The 18,925-nt window shown below is 39.6% G+C and overlaps 1 protein-coding gene across 6 annotated transcripts in view; it reads left to right on the forward strand.

Moving 5' to 3' along the window:
• CNOT1 (CCR4-NOT transcription complex subunit 1) overlaps positions 1-18,925 on the forward strand; it is a 123,933-nt gene that overhangs the window by 88,359 nt on the left and 16,649 nt on the right. For 4 of the 6 annotated variants that reach the window (XM_088135406.1, XM_088135409.1, XM_088135407.1 and 1 more), the window contains 8 exons: positions 9,711-9,830; positions 10,057-10,248; positions 12,562-12,704; positions 14,184-14,292; positions 14,382-14,551; positions 15,071-15,323; positions 17,899-18,147; positions 18,637-18,800. In XM_088135406.1, the coding sequence (XP_087991532.1) occupies positions 9,711-9,830; positions 10,057-10,248; positions 12,562-12,704; positions 14,184-14,292; positions 14,382-14,551; positions 15,071-15,323; positions 17,899-18,147; positions 18,637-18,800 (1,400 nt within the window). The remainder of the gene's footprint in view (positions 1-9,710; positions 9,831-10,056; positions 10,249-12,561; positions 12,705-14,183; positions 14,293-14,381; positions 14,552-15,070; positions 15,324-17,898; positions 18,148-18,636; positions 18,801-18,925) is intronic. The other 2 variants (XM_088135410.1, XM_088135411.1) reach the window with 1 other exon arrangement.

Here is an 18,925-nt window from a genome sequence, read left to right on the forward strand (position 1 = left end):
TCCCTCTGAAACCCTGACGGGTCCATCAGGCGCCCGGGGCGGACCAGTTGCATGGGTCCTGCCTCCCTGCGGAGGGGGGTGGTATAAGAGAAACTCAGGGTCACCAGGACGTGATCTGACCATGACAGTGGGGAAAGCTGTAGATCTCCCCTCAGATCACTTTGCCATTGCTCTGACAAGAAAACCAAATCCGGCATGCGGCCACTGTCTCGGGTTGCGTCCCGCACAATTGAGACAGGCCCATGGCTGCCATGGTAGCCATGAAGTCCCGAGTTGCGTCCGAGGACCGTCCCAGGGATGGCAGGTTGAAGTCCCCCAGAACCATAAGCCTGGGGAATTCCACCACCAACCCCGAGAAAGGTGTTCATAGAATCCCAGTTGGAAGGGGCCTTTTTACCTCCAAATCTAGACCCCTACTCAGTGCAATCTACATTAAAGTATCCCTGACAGAAGGCTGTCCAGATTCTGTCTGAATGCATCTTATTTTTTTAATGTCTAAGTGAGCTTTTATGCACTTCAAGCAGCATAGAGTCAATAGAGTACACAGTAACAATAAATAATTATAATAGTGAATTCAATTTACTGTAATACAATAAAATCAGTCTCCAGTGCAGCATTCCTGGTGAATTATCTCATTGAAGCAGCAAGATCACTCCTAGTCCCTGATGTCTTCTGAAATAACCTAGTTTTTAACAATGAAGGAAGGAGGTCACCCTCTCCATAGAGGGTAAACTGCTCCATTAGAGGGCGCTGTCCTGTTTGATCTCCCATTAGACGGAAACACTTGGCAGACATATTTTCTTAGTATGCAAGGTTGGGCAGATACCTCCAGATTAGGCCATCTCAGAGATACCCATTGCATTCTGACCTCCAGCCTCCAATTTGGTGTGGTGTGAGCAATTTTATCTATAGATTGTAGGTTACAACAGCTACATAATGGATTTTCTGGCCTGTTCTTTGATAGCAGGCTTCAGGATGTTCCATATAGAGCTCCTGGACAGCAATGTGGAGAGACAGTAAAAGGGCAAAGAAGTAGTGACTCTTTGCTGCCCTTACTGCAGTGGTCTCCCTTTTCAAAAGGTTGACCAAGTGTCCAATAAAACTGCCCTCCAAATTGCTGGCAAACTCCCCAAGCACCATCTGAATGCCTAGGATGGACTACCTTAAAGGAGCTGCAATCAGCTCTGTAGTTATGAGAAAGTTATCTGCTCACAACAAATGATTGAGGGAAATGTTCCCTGCCATCAGATTGCATATCATCTACAGTGAACACCAGTGCTAGATAAGTCAGCAATGACCTGGGGCACACTCACAGTTCTCTTGGCAGTCATGTCATCCTGGGCTGCCTCTGATATCAGAAAGAGAGATTAAAATTGCCCAGAACAAACAGCCCAACTGGATCCTACAGTAAGATTAGAGGAGTGTTGCTGGGTAGCTGGGAGGTGGCATAGCAGCCACCTGGCTTATCTTTCTGCCATGGCCTCATATTTAGGCATATTTGCCTGCAGCCATCAGCATCTCCCTCCTCCCCTGCCTTAGGGTCAGGCAAATACAGTGGTACCTCGGGTCACGAATGTTTCTGTTCACGACCAATTCGGGTCACGGACAGCACCGTTCGCAAAATTTTGCTTCCGTTCACAAACGCCGGATCAGATGACAAACAGGATCCGCAGCCATTTTCCCTCCCATGACACGTGGTCGTGGCTTCCTGTAGGGAGGGGGATTCTCCCTCCAAGCAATAACCGCCTCCCCACCCGCCTTCCTGTCCTCCACGCCAGAAGTCGCGTTGAGCAAGGTTAGCATTCTCTCTCTTCGTACTGTATTTTGTTTCATATTTTTGCGGTTTAAAAAAAAAAATACATATGGTTCAGAACGGATTAACCGTAATTACATTGAACCTTATGGGAAAATTTGATTCGGGACGCGACCAAAATCGGATCGCAACCAAATTCGGAGGGGTCAGAATGGATTAACCGTATTTACATTGAACCTTATGGGAAAATTTGATTCGGGTCGCGACCAGAGTTGTGGAACAAATTAAGTTCGTGAACCGAGGTACCATGGTATAATACTCAAAATGGCTTAGTACTCAAAATGGCTGAGCAGATCTCAGTGAGAGGAGACCTCCCACCCTGATCCAACCAGGCCTCAAGCACTACCTGCCAGATCTGCCTTCTCGTCCCTAATTAATTTCTGGACTAGGATAGATTGTATTACAGGCTGAATGGACTGTCAGCAGCATCAGCTTGACCCCAAGGCTCCCAGCAGTTCTATTACTTGACTCTTGAGTTGAGACCGGGCAGAGAAAGAGTGGCTGCAAGCTTCCAGCAGCATGCCCCCCTCCCCTGCCACAGACCTGTTTCCTCCCCTCCCCCACCCCTGCCTTCAGGGTCCCCAAATATCACATATTGACAGACTCTGTCCTCCCAGTAATTCTCTTCCATCAACATCCATGCAATCCCCACAATATCCCCTAACAACCCCCTTTCACTTGATTCTCACCTGGTCTGTGAGTGATGGCCCTTCCCCTTTGTTTGGGTCTCTCAGCCAGGGACTGCATTTCTATTCTTTCACTAATCAACAACTGTCTTTCTGGAAACAATTCAAAGTATTGTTTGTTTAAAACCCCAAAGAGCTTAAGCTTAGAATCCTCCCATAGCCCTGAACTCTGATAGATCATCATTAGGCAGGAGACAAGATTGCAGGAGACAAGAGAAAGAATCTTCTCAGTGGAGCTGTCTGCCCTGGGAAGTCAGAGTAGTAATTTCTTTATACTTTTGCTAATTGGGTAAGACCTTCCTATTTAGGAAGGCATTCATTCCATAGGTGTGTAAATTTCTTAATTTTTTAGCTTTATTCAAAATAAAAACATATGGTAACAGTAAAGAGCAAAAAGAGGGTATGGTGAGAAAGATCTCAATTTCATATAACCTTTATATTCATTTACAATATTCTCCAATACATCCTATAAATATTTCAAGGTAATTAAGTACAATATTTTTTTTAAAAGGAGCCTCATTGCATTTTCTACCTTTTCATATTTGGAAGATACTAACTATATTTAATAATATAATAATATATAGATTATTATTAATTAACTGGCCACAAATGAAATATGTCAGCTTGCTTTTTATTCATTCTAATTTCATAGGTAAATGTTTGCATTAACCCAGCATTCCAGACTTTTGAATACTAAGAATCCATACTAGTTCTTTCCAAAATCTAGCATGTTTTGATGATCTGCAGTCATAAAGCTTGGATTTCAGATTTTCATGTAGTGGTAAATACATGTTTAATAATGCCAGTTGAGGATGTCCTATTCATTTGGTTATTTGTGGGACTCTTAGGGCTTGCTGAGGATCCCAAATTTGAGGGCCTACAGGGACTTCAGGCTCTAGTCTTCTCAGTGATCCCACCACGACCGCCTCTGGAACAACCTACACCCAGATATTTGGATTACCCCCTCTGTATTATATTTTCAAAGAGTTGTGAAAATATGTCTGTTCAGAGAGGCACTGGGGATGTTTGAAGATTCTGCTGCCCAAATGGTGGCACTTCATGGTCTTTTTGCTTATGTTACAAGTGTTTATACTTTAATTTTATTCATAAGTCTCTCAGAGTCTTTAGAAATGGAGCAGCATATAAGCCAAATCGGATAACCAATCAATAATGTTCCACTTTGTTAGAGAGCTCTTTCCCGCAAAATTTAACACTGCCACAAAACTACTCTGTAGGACACCCTTATCCCTCTATATCTTCTCCCTCATAGGAGTTTGTTCAGTTATGGAGTCCTTGGTGTTCACTGAGCTTGGTTGTTTTGTGGCAGACGTTTCATTACCTGACTAGGTAATATCTGCAGTGCTAGAAAGGAGTGGGGTTTGCTCTCTGTTTATATATCACACTCTGTTTATATAGCCCTGTCAGTGTTGGTGGGGGTGTTGTTTTCTCTTTGGTAGTTCCTTGATTAGGCTGTTGTTTACTGCTTGATTGTTTGCCTGAGTTGGTACTTCCTTGATTGTTTATTGCTTGATTATTTGTCTGGTGTTAATCCTGGTGTTAATCCTTGCTTATCTGGGTGTTGATTGTTTCCTTTTTATTGTCTCTTTTGAATGGTGTGTAAATGTTGTTTATCCTGTTGATGGCTGACTTGTCTGAATACCAAACTTCCAGGAATTCCATTGTGTTTTTGGATGTAGCTTGGGCTAAGATGCTGACAGTTTCCCAGTTGAACTATGGTTGAGTCTGTCCACATATTGTCAGATTAAGGAGTTTTCATTGTGTCTTCTGACTGCTAGTTGGTGTTCATGGATGCGCTCTGCTAGCCTTCTGCCTGTCTGTCCTACATAGTGGCTGTTACAGTCCTCACACTGTATGTTGTAGATGATTCCTGTTTCTTTTTCCTGGGCTACTGGGTCTTTTGGTTTACTTAAGATGTTTTGGAGGGCTTTAGTTGCTTTGTGTGCTACGGCAGTGCCATATGGTTATAATAGTCTGTTGGTTGTTTCTGAGATGTTTCTGATGTGTGGCAGTATTATCCTTTTCATAGCTTGTGTTGGTTGTGCTATAGTGGGTTGAGTGGTCAGGCACTTTTTGATAAAGTTGTTTGGGTATCCATTTTGTTGGAAGATGTTGTACAGACGATCTGTTTCCTTTTTCTGGTGTTCTGGGTTGCTGCAGTGTGTTTGTGCTCATCTGAGTAATGTTCTTACACAGCTCCTCTTGTGAGGGGATGGGTTATTACTTTGGTAATGGAGCACTTGGTTAGCATGAGATATTTTTCTTGTGTTTCCAATTTGCTGTCAATTCCTCTGCTGATGTGGATATCCAGGAAGGATAGCATGTTGTTTTTTCTTCTTCACTTGTGAATTTTATTTCTTTGAAGATGTTGTTGATTGTTTCATGTGTCTTCTCTAGTTGTCCCTTTTTTATTATGACGAAGGTGACATCTACATACCAGATCCATACTTTTGGTCATATGTGTGGAAATGCCATAGTTTCTAGATGCTGCATTACAATTTCTGCTAGGAGTCCTGACAGTGGTGATCCCATGGGTGTGCCTCTGATTTGTTGGTATATTTGTCCATCAAACTGAGAATAAGTAGTGAGGCGGAGGTTGATGATGTCCATGATTCTGGGTATTTCAATCTTAGCGTATTTGGTTAGGTCATGTGTGTTGCATTGTACTGCTGCTCTGGATTATTTCGCTAGTTCTAGGTCTATGGATGTAAAGAGTGCTGTGACATTGAATGAAAACACCCAGTTAAGTAGGGATTAACACCAGGATTAACACCAGCCAAACAATCAAGCAGTAAACAACAGCCTAATCAAGGAACTACCAAAGAGAACACAACTCCCCACCAACACTGACAGGGCAAGCTATGGTATATAAACAGAGCAAACTCCCCTCCCCTCTAACACTGAAGATGTTACCTAGTCAGGTAACAAAACATCTGCAAGAAAACAACCAAGCTCAGAGAACACAAAGGACTCCACAGTTCAACCCTGAGCTACATATATTCTCTTCTATTTATTCAGTTAAGAAACAGGATCTGGACTGGGGTATGTTGTCACCTATGGATCATCTTTAACAATACCTGCTAATAGAGATTTATAAGGGAATGTTTGTCATATTCCAGTTTTCTAAATCACTGTCCCCCCACCCCCACCCCATATTTTTCAGAATATATTTCTTTACCTATCTCCAGTAGGATTTTATAAAAATCCCTTTTGCTGTTCTCAGTTTCCAAATTGAAGTATATATTCAACTTCTGTTAAAATTATACTTTATATATAATGTAAGTATATAATTATGAATATAATTAATTTATATGCGGTTGAATACCTAATTTCAATATTACCTTCTTTTTCCAAAAAAATGTTTGGCCAACATATCCATCAAACCAAGAAAATTCATATTTGGCAACACAGTTGCACAACTGAGGATTGAATTTTGGCTCTTTCCCTTTCTTTCTATAAGCAGACCCATCTTCATTTCTCTCCTACATGCATGAGGGCCAATTACCTTGTCTTTAAACTAAAAATAAAATATTCCAGCACTGAATAAAGTATCTTAGTAATGTATTATTATTATTATTATTATTATTATTATTATTATTATTATTATTATTATTAAACATTTACTTGGCTAAAAACAAACCCATATTACTTGTTTTCTCTTAACAAGGAGTTAAAAATATGTGAGTGTGTGTACATTTATATAAAAACAACTATAGTTAGTAGTTGTCAAATACTAAGCCTCTATTCATTTTTTTATTCTTCTTTATATGCCAAAATTGTCTATCAGGAACATTTAATGTTCAGTTGCTTGCCCGATTACAGGGTTTGGGAGAAACTCCCCTTTCCTGGATCTCCACACTGGTCCCACTCCTTAATTGCATCTTCCTTCTGGTCTACAACAGTGAACAAGTATTCTTCCTTCTTGAATAATTCATATGGTAGTATCAGGGAAAAAACCTCATTAAACACGGGAGACAGACACACCATAAAACAGGTCACCTCAAAGTTCCAAGTTCTTCTAAGAGCTTTATTGAAAGTTAGTTCAGCAAGAAAGCAAAGTGCAATCAACAACATACAAGGTACTTACTTAGATACACATTGCAATGCGGACCGACAGGAGCAGGCCATCACTGGGACAGCCTAACCCGTGTGGGTGCAGACCCCCAAATTGCAATCCTTTTTATCCCTTAAAACCGCAAACCACCATCATGACTCTTGGATTGTCATAACGTCCCCAGAGCTAATTTCACCACACTTTCCCGTTCCCTTTGTCCCTGTCACGTCTGTTCCCATCAACAAGTTTGCTTATTTAACAGTTTGCTCTGGTTTTGCAAGTATTATTTCCTGTCAGTGCCCCACAGGTCATCTCTAAGCTAGCCCTTGGTTTTATGATTAAATGTGATTAAGGAACATATATCTATATCAAAATAAATTTTAGGCTATTCGCATTTTTCCTCTCACAGTAGCAAGAAAAATCTACCTGTGTCTAATCTTTTTCTTCGGTAGATCTCCTGGAAAATAATTATTTCTGTGTTATTAAATGGTAGGAAACTTTTCCAAGGCTTCCACCAGCTCTTGCTGTTGTTTGTTGATCGGGAACCCTATGGAGAGCTTGTTGATCTAACTCAAAATCCAGACAATAGGTATTTCTCTCATATCTTCCTCTGGAGATTTCTAAAATTTTAGACTTTTGAATTCTTGATATAATTACCCTTTTCATTCCCCCACCCACCACTTATGTAATCTCCTGGTTTTCTTCTTATCGCTGTGTTTTTCTGCATTCTGATGCTGATCCCCAAGACTCAAGGTAGGGCTTACCTGTTAGCCTTTATTACTGGCTCTGAGAGGGTTTCCCTTTTTCTTGTTGCTGAAAACCAGCGTCTTTCTCCATTGATTTAATTCTGGGTGGTTTCTTTTAATCTCTGACATCTAAGTGACCATTTCATAGGACATGTTAAAAACTCTTTGTTGTCACAGTCAGTAGAAATAATAATAAATCAAAGAACTTAGCACTGAAGCAGATACATTTCTCATCCAAAATACATCTCAGATATATTTTAAATAATGTGCCTGCCTGGTTTTAGATAACTTTTTTGGTTATTTGTTTTATTTAATTACTTTAAATTTATGTATTTATTTATTTAAATTAATTATAGAGCCACCCTTCCCACAGCACACTCTCAGTTTAGGCATTGCCTTACTCCAAACCAATTCTTGACAGCTCACAATATAACAAGAATAAAATTAAAATCCAATACAAAATAGAGAAATATCATGCTGACAGAAATTGTTTTCTGCTTCTATCCCATCATGGTACCTTTTCAACAGCAGAAACAGCCAGGGAAGTCTCTGTCAGGTTGACTTTTGTAGTGCATGTTCTAGTTTGCTACAATTCTGGGCAGCTGGAAAATGTTAGTTTTGCTTTCACTATTGCTTCTGAGGACAGATCTCCTCCTCCTGCAGACTATTCATGGCATTTCCAAACAGAGTCTGGAGGGCCTTCTGAAGGAAGCTGGAAAGGAAAACTCATTTTACCCATTTCCAATCTTGATTTCATTGATTTCCCTTTTTCTCCTACTGGGTTGGTTGGCCAGGTTGGATTTCACCCTAACACTCAGAAGGCAGGCTTTAGTCCCTCCAGCCCTGGATCTGGCTATGAAGCTTGTTCTGCAATTCTGTGGCCCTTAAAATCTGATCCGCTCCCAGAAGCATTCTGTTTTGAGAGAGTTTGTTTGGAATGTGATGTTTCTGGTATGGTTCCTTCTCATGGAGAAGGTGCAGTTCTTTGGTCGGAAGAGTTACGTATTTCCTTTGTTGGTGGAGCCATTTTATGATAGTGGTTCCTGAGCTTTCTGAGCAGAGGGTTGGAATGTCTATTTACAGATCTCAAATTCAAACATGCAGATAGTCTTTTTGTGTTTTGGAAAGTTTATGGCAATTACCTTCAGTAAATGAAAGCTTTTTCCTCTTCACAGTGGAGAGAGATACACTGTAAATTCTGATATCAGTATACTATTGGAAAATATGTTACTCATCTATACCACATAGATGTCCATTTGAGTGTGAGGCTTATAGATTCAGTAACTTTTCCTTTAGACGCCTTGACTCATTAAAGCCTCTGGCAGAATCTGATATTCTCTGTCTTGTTCCAAATGTGGACATAGGCTTAAAAAAATATTCCATTTATGCCTGCTGCAATCAAGAGATCTTGATAATGCATTTATAAAATATGTTAAACATTCTTGGTGTAATAAATACAAATAAAATCACCATTCAGAATACACATTAAAACGTCCATAATACACATATAAAACAAAGGAGATATAAGCAGTCAACAGTTAACATATAAACAGTTAGAGAACCAATAAAATCAGTGGAAATACTTCATACCCCAAATACTCTTTGGAATAATTCTGTTTTTAATAGCTTGCGGAAAGCCAACAAGGTGGAATCCCTTTCTTGCCTGCTCTTCTGCTAGTTGCCTAAGAACTGGGAATTGGTTTTGTCATCAGGCACATTGAGCTTGGTGAGTGATGCATATTGTGTACATGTAATACACAACTAGATTTCTAGCAAGAATAGGAACTCTATAGGCCTCCCATTTATGCTCTGTATCTTCTTTTGCTTTCTCTTCCTCTGTGGAACGATTGAAGAAGTTTATAGTGAAGGTTCTCTAGTTGTGTTTGAAAGTTGGTATACTACTCCCTTTGGGCAAAACCCCAATGAAGCAAAAGTTGTGCACATCTGTTGGAGCATTACTGTGGGGGCTGGGATTGTAGCTCTCCTATCCTCTTTACCATCTACACTCCCTGGTGCTACTGGGAAGCTGTTGTTCGCCGTGTCTGGAGGGCTACAAGCGTCCTTTTATCACAGTGGAATCATGCTGAATGCGGTTGCTTAGTGCCATATCGTTGGTGTGAAAATAGCATTAAACGTACCTTGAAAAGAGCAGGCTTCTAATTAAACATGTAAACTAGAAGGACCTGTGCAAGTGCTTAAACTGATACATTTTAGTTGAATATCTTATTGTGTTACTCAGTAGGTAATGCAATAAATGTAGTCTCTTTTCCCGAATTAGTTGCAAACAAGAGTAGTTGAGGACATCCATTCCCAACTATAGTAGTTTGATTGAATTTTGATATGAATACAGATGTGGGAGTATTTTGCTAACATTCTTTTGTTTTTGTTTTAAGGTTGGTGGTGTGGACCCAAAGCAGCTAGCTGTATATGAAGAATTTGCACGGAATGTTCCTGGTTTCTTACCAACAAATGATTCGACCCAACCTACAGGAATCCTGGCCCAGCCTATGAAGGTAGTCGTCCAGTTGAGGCAGAAGAGGGTTTTATCCAGTGGCTTCTGGAGATCAGTGAAGATTAATAACAGTATTCTTCAAAAGAATGGTTTTAAAATGGTTTTAAAGATGCTGATAATAATGCTCCTGATGAAAACTGTAACTCAAAGGCATTTTTTAAAAACAAGCATTTAGAAGGATCATTCCTCAGTGAACTGACTTAGGTCTTTGTTTCATCCTAATTCAGCAAGCCTGGGCGACAGATGACGTGGCACAGATCTACGATAAATGCATGGCGGAGTTGGAACAGCACCTGCAGTCCATTCCTCACACTCTGGCCATGAATCCACAGACACAAGCTTTGCGAAGCCTTTTGGAGGCTGTTGTTGTGGCTCGTAATTCTCGAGATGCTATTGCAGCCCTTGGATTGCTACAAAAGGTTTGTGTGCGAACTCATTGTAAATCTTTGTCACTTCTTTTGTGGAGAGAACAGATTCTAGGTCTCCATAAAGATGGTGGGATTTGGATTGTAAGCACCTTAAAATAGATTATAAGACTATGTACTTACATAGTCCCTGTCTGAAGGATCAGGGCAGACTGTTTGCAGACTCCTATCTATTCTGCAATCCCAAGAAGAACTGCCATTGAAGCTGAATATTTTTCCTAGTAAGAAGCTGGAAAACAAGCTGTTTTCTTCTGCCTTAGGCTGTGCTTGGTCACATTTTCATCGTTGCTACAGGAGAAGCTGCAAAGCTTTTCCCTGAAGACATAAGCAGAGAGGGTGGTGGACTTTTCTTCCAAGGTTTCTCAGTGAGAGATAATTGGGATAGATTGTCACTAGTCAGACTGAACTTCCTAATATACCATAGACTGTCTAGCTGAGAAGTTCTTAACCCTTTGACCAAAGTTATCTCCCTTCAGCCTAGCCCCAGGGGAAAAAAACAGCCAAAAATCCCCAAAGCCCAGCAATACAGAATGTAATAAACCTCATGCCAATCCTAAAACTTACGGGCTAGCTGTATAACTACTCAATTTTGCACATGGAAAAAGTTTTAATGAGAAATTCCCTTTAAAATCAGTTTTTATTATGTGAGCCGTCTGGAGTCACCCTCTGAGGGAGATGGGCGGCATATAAATTTAATAAACAAACAAATAAATCCAATCTTTAGATATAAGAAAATTTACTGATGAAAAAATAATATAGGAGAAACAAGTGCAAACAACAATCGCAAGGTTCCATATGAAATCATTAGTCGGGCTAACTGAACTATTTATTTATTATACATCACCTGTTTAACTAAGATCTTAGGTTCTGGCACATCACCTGCTGCTACTACTAATATTGGCTTCTCCGTCATCCTTCAGCATTATACTCAGTCTATAAAACGTGGAAGAGAATTGAAATCCAGCCTCTTTGGTGTGGCCAGTTGCTTTGCTCAATCAAGTAAAATGCTCCATTTCTGAAATTATCTGCCGCCTGAATCCCTGCTAAGCTACTGGTTGACTCCATAGTTAAATAATAAAAGTGCTGACCAGAACCATAGAATTGGAAGGGGCTTAGAGGTCTGCTCATCCAACCCCCTGCCCAGGGCAGGAATCCTCCTATTATCCCAGACAAAGAGCTGTCCATTTGCTTGAAAACCTCCCTCAACCCCAGGAGGCAGGCTGTTCAACTGCTTAAAAGCTCTTGCGGTCAAGAAATCCTTCCTTCCTTCCTTTGAGTTAGAACCTCCCTCTGTACAACTTCCACCTGTTGTTTTTTGCCCGAAAAGGAATTTGGAGATGACCTTATGGAAGATAATGAAATAACTATTAAGGAGTACAGAAAAGATTACACAGTCCAGAGACTGAAGCAAACATGAGAAAGAAACTCAAAATAACTCTGCCTTGATTTTGTTTAGTATAAGATGGGACAGAGCACAACTTGGGCAAGCTTTCAAGATTCTGTTACTATACCCTAAAATAATAAAATAGTATTCTTGGAATCCCTGCGGTGTCTGTTTTTTGACCTGCCTTCCACAAAGGGCTGACATTGTCCTACCCTCAGGCACTGTGGAGAACAAATCCACCTTTTCTTTCCTGTGATAGTCCTTGAAATATCAGAAGACTGCTATTGTGCCTCCCCTTAGCCTTCTCTTCCTTAGGCTAAATGTACCCAGTTCATTTAACTGTACTTCATAGGATTTAGCCTTTAAGCCCCTCATCACTTTTGTCAGTCTTCTGTATACTCTTTCCAGTTTCTCAGCACCCTTCTTGTATTGTGCCCACCAGAACTGGAGTGGTATTCCAGGTGTGGTCTCACCAGACAGCATAGAACAGAACAATCACGTCCTGTGATTTTGACATCATGTATTTCTTGATGCAGCCCAAGATTGTATAGGCTTTTGCCAGAAACCCTTCCTGTAGGTAGATAGTGTAGTCCATGGTCCAGGAATCTAAAGTTTTATTGACACTACTGTCCCTTGAGCAGCAGTTCACCTCCAGAATCCTTTGTTCAAATAGTTTTCAGAAGCAGAAGTTATGCCTTTGGATAAAAAGATACATATTGGAGCTGCTTCTTTGGAAAATAGAAGGTGGATTATATCTATTCAGGAGGGAATTAACTTACTGGAGGTTTTGTGGGGCACCATTGTGCATGATAAAGGAAGAGAGTTGTTAAATATTCCATTGTAATTTTAAAGATATCAGTGGTCCAGTCAGAAAACAGGGTTTCTTCTGTCAGAAAATTCTTTACTCTTTCTTCTTCTGACAGGCCGTTGAAGGATTGTTAGACGCCACTAGTGGCGCAGATGCAGACCTCCTCCTCCGGTACCGCGAATGTCATTTGCTTGTATTAAAAGCACTGCAAGATGGCCGTGCCTATGGGTCTCCCTGGTGTAACAAGCAGATAACAAGGTCAGTAATGATGACGGGCAGGAGGAAAGCTTTGAAAGACCATCACATGGTTTATATCATAGCAGTTTCCTTAGTAAAAAAGCAAATGTGTTGGTAGAAGAAAAAGAAAACTATCAGGACTGGGATTCAAGCATCTTCGGAAGAGTTAATCTCTCTACAAAATAGAGAAGGCATGAAACTGAAAAAACATTTTGTTCTGAACTTGGGATGAAACAATCCAGTCAGAATGTTCCTTCTGTTTTGAATTCAGTGAAACAAAACATGGAGCACACGGGTTGTGAGCTCTGTCAGAATAGATCTTCAAACTGTTTGAAGCCCCTCTTCCTTCATTGTTAACCTAAAGAAAAATTATGTTTTTGAAAACCTCTTTTAAAATTCTGTTAGGAAACAATGAGAATGAATTAAGCAAAAAAGTAAGCCCCACATTCATACATAGACTTCTCTGGCTGTTGGTCTGATAAAGGCTTCTTCGTGACTACATTAAAAAAAAGTACATAAGTGTACTTTTCCATTATAAATCCGGCTTGTCTCTAATAGCTCTCCTCAAATAATTAAAGCAGAATTTGCATATGTATCAACTGCCTCCAAAGGACAGCTCTGAATAGCTATAGAACATAGGCTGTTACATTTCAAAAAGGAAACTTGTAACCCTCCTATAAAAGCAAATTAATTTTTCTGTTGAGCAAAATGTATTCAAAACTGTCTTGTCTTTTTTTCCCCAAGTTGTGTATAAAGCAGTGTATTTTTTCTGAGGCTGGAAGAAAACTCTCTGAATGCGGGTATTTTCTCCTGAGCTTAGGCAATCAAAATAGCTATTTTGGGCATTTTGCATAGCCCATTCCAGGGCTTAGATTGAATCCCTGTATTCACAAACTGCCTCCTATAAACTGTTGACATAATTGTTGAATATATAAATTGTGTCTTGCTTAACATGACTCCACTAGACATTCAGATTTAATATTATTCTTGGCCCTGTATAAGCTTACAGTTTATATTGCGTGCTTAGTGCTGCTGTGGTTCTAAACTCCTTAAATAAAAGAAGTAATGTCTCTGACATGATTAACTTATATTCTGAAATTAATATCAAAATGGTTATATCGCATCACAAAATGACAGAAATCAAACTTAGTCATTTATAGTGTCTTTCTGTTTTTAATTTCCTATGAATCCTTCATGTGGAGCCATAACAAATGACATTAGTTTGAAGGTTATTGCTATGTGGCAGGTAGAGCGAAAATTATTTGTGCTGGTGTCATCAGTTGCCTGGAAGGATTTGTTTTGGCTATTTCCAGCCCTTTGTGGAAGGGTCAGCTAGAATTAATTCGCTGCTACTTTCTGTTGGCTTCCTTGCCACTGGCCAAGACGTTACCCTTGTATGCTTAAACTGAGGGGACACGTGAAAGAGAAATTAATCCATCTTTGCCTGTTGAGACTTAGAAGAAAACCAAGTTAACATAAGAAAGTGACAAACTTTTCCAGATGCCTGATTGAGTGTCGAGATGAATATAAATACAACGTAGAAGCAGTGGAGCTCCTGATACGTAATCATCTAGTTAACATGCAACAGTATGACCTCCACCTGGCTCAGGTGAGTTATTGGCATTTACTTTCATGAAGACTATATAAATGCTCTGGAATGGACATGGCTCACTTTTTTGACATCCTTGTTGTTTACAGTCTATGGAGAATGGCTTGAACTACATGGCGGTGGCATTTGCAATGCAGCTGGTGAAGATCCTCTTGGTGGATGAGAGAAGTGTAGCTCACATGACAGAAGCAGATTTGTTCCATACCATTGAAACTCTAATGAGGATAAATGCTCACTCCAGAGGAAATGCCCCAGAAGGGTAATGCTAAGTTACCAATGGTGGTTGCCAGAGGAAACTCATAATTTGTTGCAAAAACAGCTGCTCTGTCATTCCTGCCTCACTTTCCTCCTGTGTCAGTAGGGGCACTGCCTAATGCCCTTGAGGATGTTATCCATCCAACCTGGAATCCATTTTATCTCACTGTGTTTTTGTCCATAATATTCCAGTTACTGGGAGAGGTGAGGATAGGATAATCCTCCTATAATTAAGTGGAGGCCAGACTTTCGCCCATTTCAGCAGATCCATTTGCTAATATCAAGCACTAACCCTTCTCTTGAAATTGGCACAAATTTCTGTTCAGCTTTAAGTATTACTTTGGACAGGTTTCTTGTGTCTGACTTACCTACCTTACCATTTTTCTTTGAGAGAAAAGAAATAGGATAATATATGCCATCTTGATATCTGTTGAGGAAAAGTGAGATACAAGTTTGTAAAAGAATGTATGCTAGATGGGCTCTAGATATCCAGAATCTGAATTTACCACTTTGGTACTTACAGGTTGCCACAGTTGATGGAAGTGGTACGGTCCAACTACGAAGCCATGATTGATCGTGCTCATGGAGGACCAAACTTTATGATGCATTCTGGGATTTCTCAAGCCTCAGAATATGATGATCCTCCAGGCCTGAGAGAGAAGGCAGAATATCTCCTGAGGGAATGGGTGAATCTTTATCACTCTGCAGCAGCTGGCCGTGACAGTACCAAAGCCTTCTCTGCATTTGTTGGACAGGTAGAACTTGGGGAAAGAGAGGTGCTTTTTTTTCAACAAAACTATGGCAAAATGATCATGGAACTTGTAAAGAGTTGCATAGTATTGATTCTGTCACATCAGTGTACTGAAATATATATTAAATAGTTTGAATGAAAATTACTACCTATTTCCATCATTAAACTATTAGCCTAAACCAGGGGTACAAAGCAAAAATAAACAATATGAAATTGCAAAAGAAGTTAAATAATGTAAAATTACAAATAACTGAAACATTTTACAGGATGCTAATAAGGGCAATAGCAGTAAACAAAGGAGGACAAATTCTGTTGAACAAATAAGGTTTCAGCTGGTACTGGAAATTTTAAAAGTTTGCTGCCAATCGTAACTGAACAGGTATTATGGTTGCCACATTGGGAATACATGGCAGATCCTTTGCTGTGAAGGTCACCTCCTACTAGAACTTAATGACCTAAGCAGTCTCTAAGGGGGAAGGTGACCCATCAGGTACCTGGGCCATAAGTCAAATAGGGCTTTGGCTTGGTAGCATGCTAAGCACCTCTAGGACATAACTGACCCCCTTTTAACAATCTTGTGTAGACTGCAGCTTTGGGGGTGGGGCTAAAGACCTACATTTTGAATACGTTGGATATTGTACTCCAAAACATTTAACTATTTTTGCTATGGATCCATACATTTTCCCATAAATTAAAATTAAATAATTGCATTAAATTAATCAATATAGTTATCTTGATTGTCCACCATGTATTTAATCCTTTTTCTGGCACATTAAAAGTCATAACTTCAAGCAGAAAACAATAGCCTAATCAAGGAACTACCAAGGAGAAAGCGACAACTGATTATTGTCCATAGTCATAATTTGGTAGCAATTTTTGGAGACTCTCTGGGAACTACACCCAAAGCTTTTAGAATTGTATGCACTACTGATCTTGCCAAAGCACTCTGGCAGTTTCAGGACCAACCAACAGTTAATCCTACTATGGAAAAGTGTTAGTAATTATCAATTTCACAGTATTGTTGGATGAAACAAATTATTTAGAGCTGTTTGCGCAAAGACACCCATCCTTGCCCAGATACATTTGTATACCCTAATACAAATCCACCTTTGCATTTCATGCTCATCTATTACCAGTTGGCTCAGAGCTTTTGCTGCTTAGGGGTGCTCTTTCCATAATTATCCAATGCTAGCAACTTGCTTCCATTGTTCACAGTTTGAACAGAGAGATGGAGTAAACAGACTATCTATCTTGAAAGTGGCCAAGGAGCTAACAGAGTGTTTTAAAGTTACTTCAGGAATATAGGCTGAGAAATGTAAAGCAAAACCCTATCTCACTTTTCTGTACTGACTGATCCTGAACATTTTGGTTTTCTTAAACTTGCTCCAACTATTTTTTATGACATGTTTATATGAAATTCACCTTGAGCCCTCCAAAGTCAGAGTTTTATTTTGAAAGATCACATCTTCAAAGAATAACATTGCCAAATGAGGAAAATATTTATTAGTAGCTCAGACAATAAAATACCAGTGAATTATTTCTTATTTTATGTGTTGATTTAATGGCTTCCTTTAGTAGAGTTTACTACTTTACTCTCTGAATTTCACCTAGAGTTTTGATAACTGCTAACATTGATAAGTATCACACCTTGCTAGTATTCATTGAAGGTGATCTTTTGTGTGATATGGTGAAACAAAAGGTTTTCTATATTTAACTGGCATGAAAATACATTGGAATATGAATGTTTACTGAGTCCATGGCAACAGGATTAATGAAACTACCTTTCTCCTCTTTTAATGATGCGTATATCTCAGGTAGTCTCTGAGGAAATGACTTATACATTAATTTAAGAATGAAATTACCTTTATTCCTATTGTGTTAGTGTTATATTGTATATGTTGTCCTTATATTTGAGAATTAATAGCAATCTGTAGAATTTTAACTTCCTGTCCTTGTTCATTAGCATATTTTAAACGATATAGTGGTATATTAATAATATTATATCTACATTCAGTTTGCAATTCCTGCCATAGTTTGTTTAGCATTAAATTGAAAACTCTCTACAGAGTCATTAGAATAAACTATCTCCTGAATAAGTTGACATTGAAATACTGTCACTGTCAATAAATAGTGTGTACATTTGCATGCTTCATTCTGAGTGAAATATCCATTTCTTCAATGACTTGAGAGCATTCCTTGCTATAAGTGATACCTCTCTTAAGAGCACACAAGTAAGGTTCAAATTGCTTATCAGCTTGCTTGTTCTTCAAGGACCTGGAATGGTCCTCCAGGAGCAGAACTCACAATAAGGATTGTACCTTTGCTTTATCATATCCCAACAGTGTGTGGTGTTAATAATCACTACATGCAGGGTGAACTTGCCCTGTGGGCTTTCTGGCCAGCACACAGCTCCTCGGTGTTCTGTCTGGGTCCTCAATGACTGGCATTGGTAATGCACCCCTAGTGAGTGAAGTGCTGAGATTTAATCCACTGTTAGCCCATTACATCCACTGCTTTCCAACATGTTTTATAGAATATAATACTTTGTTGTACTAAAGATAAGTTCTGTTAAATGTGAGTTCATTGTCATCCCCAAACAGATGCATCAACAAGGAATTCTGAAAACTGATGACTTGATCACAAGATTCTTTCGTCTTTGCACTGAAATGTGTGTTGAAATCAGCTATCGTGCTCAAGCTGAGCAGCAACACAACCCTGCTGCAAACCCCACTATGATCCGTGCCAAGTGCTATCACAACCTGGATGCCTTTGTGCGCCTTATTGCGCTGCTGGTGAAACACTCTGGAGAGGCTACCAACACAGTCACCAAAATCAACCTGCTTAATAAGGTTAGTGGTGTCCTTATTTCTGCCAGACTGCTAGTTTGGGTAAGGAGCTATAATGCATTTACTTTATGTCACTTATATAACATGGTGTTACAGAGACAAAACGGAGTACCCTGGTTTAAATTGCAACTCATATTCTGCATGTTAAGCAATTCAGTGTCTCTGACCCTCAGCCTGTGGGATTATCGGCATACCTGTATGGGTTGTTCAACTATTACACAGTAAATCTTTTGACCACTTAAGGAATACTTATAAGGAGATTAATTTGTAGTATTCTGTTAGACACTCTTGTAAAGAAATGAATGTAGTGGCTTTGCCTTAGATATCTATAGCATAAAATATTCCCTTGAATGAGATAAAATATTTTTAAATTTTTAAAATAAAATATTCCATAAACTGTTGCTTATAATTTTCTCTAATCTCTACCTTTGTAGTGCACTTTCAAAGTGGTTTTATTACATTCTAAGCAAATTCATTCCTTCGTATTTACAGGTTCTTGGGATAGTGGTGGGAGTTCTTTTGCAGGATCATGATGTTCGTCAGAGTGAATTTCAGCAACTTCCCTATCACCGCATTTTCATCATGTTACTGTTAGAATTAAATGCTCCTGAACATGTCCTGGAAACTATCAACTTTCAGACCCTCACAGCTTTCTGGTAGGTGTAGAAGTGCTCCTGCAAAATCTGCCCCAGAGATGGTATGTGGCACTAAGCCTGGCTGGAGGTTACAGCGCATGGGTCGTTGGCTGTCACTTTCTCTTCCTGGTAGGGGTGCAATTGAG

The sequence above is a fragment of the Python bivittatus genome, unplaced genomic scaffold (genome assembly GCF_059951505.1).
Source record: "Python bivittatus isolate LINGU-HERP-01145 unplaced genomic scaffold, Pbiv_v1 ctg000170_np1212, whole genome shotgun sequence".
NCBI classification, from domain to species: domain Eukaryota; kingdom Metazoa; phylum Chordata; class Lepidosauria; order Squamata; family Pythonidae; genus Python; species Python bivittatus.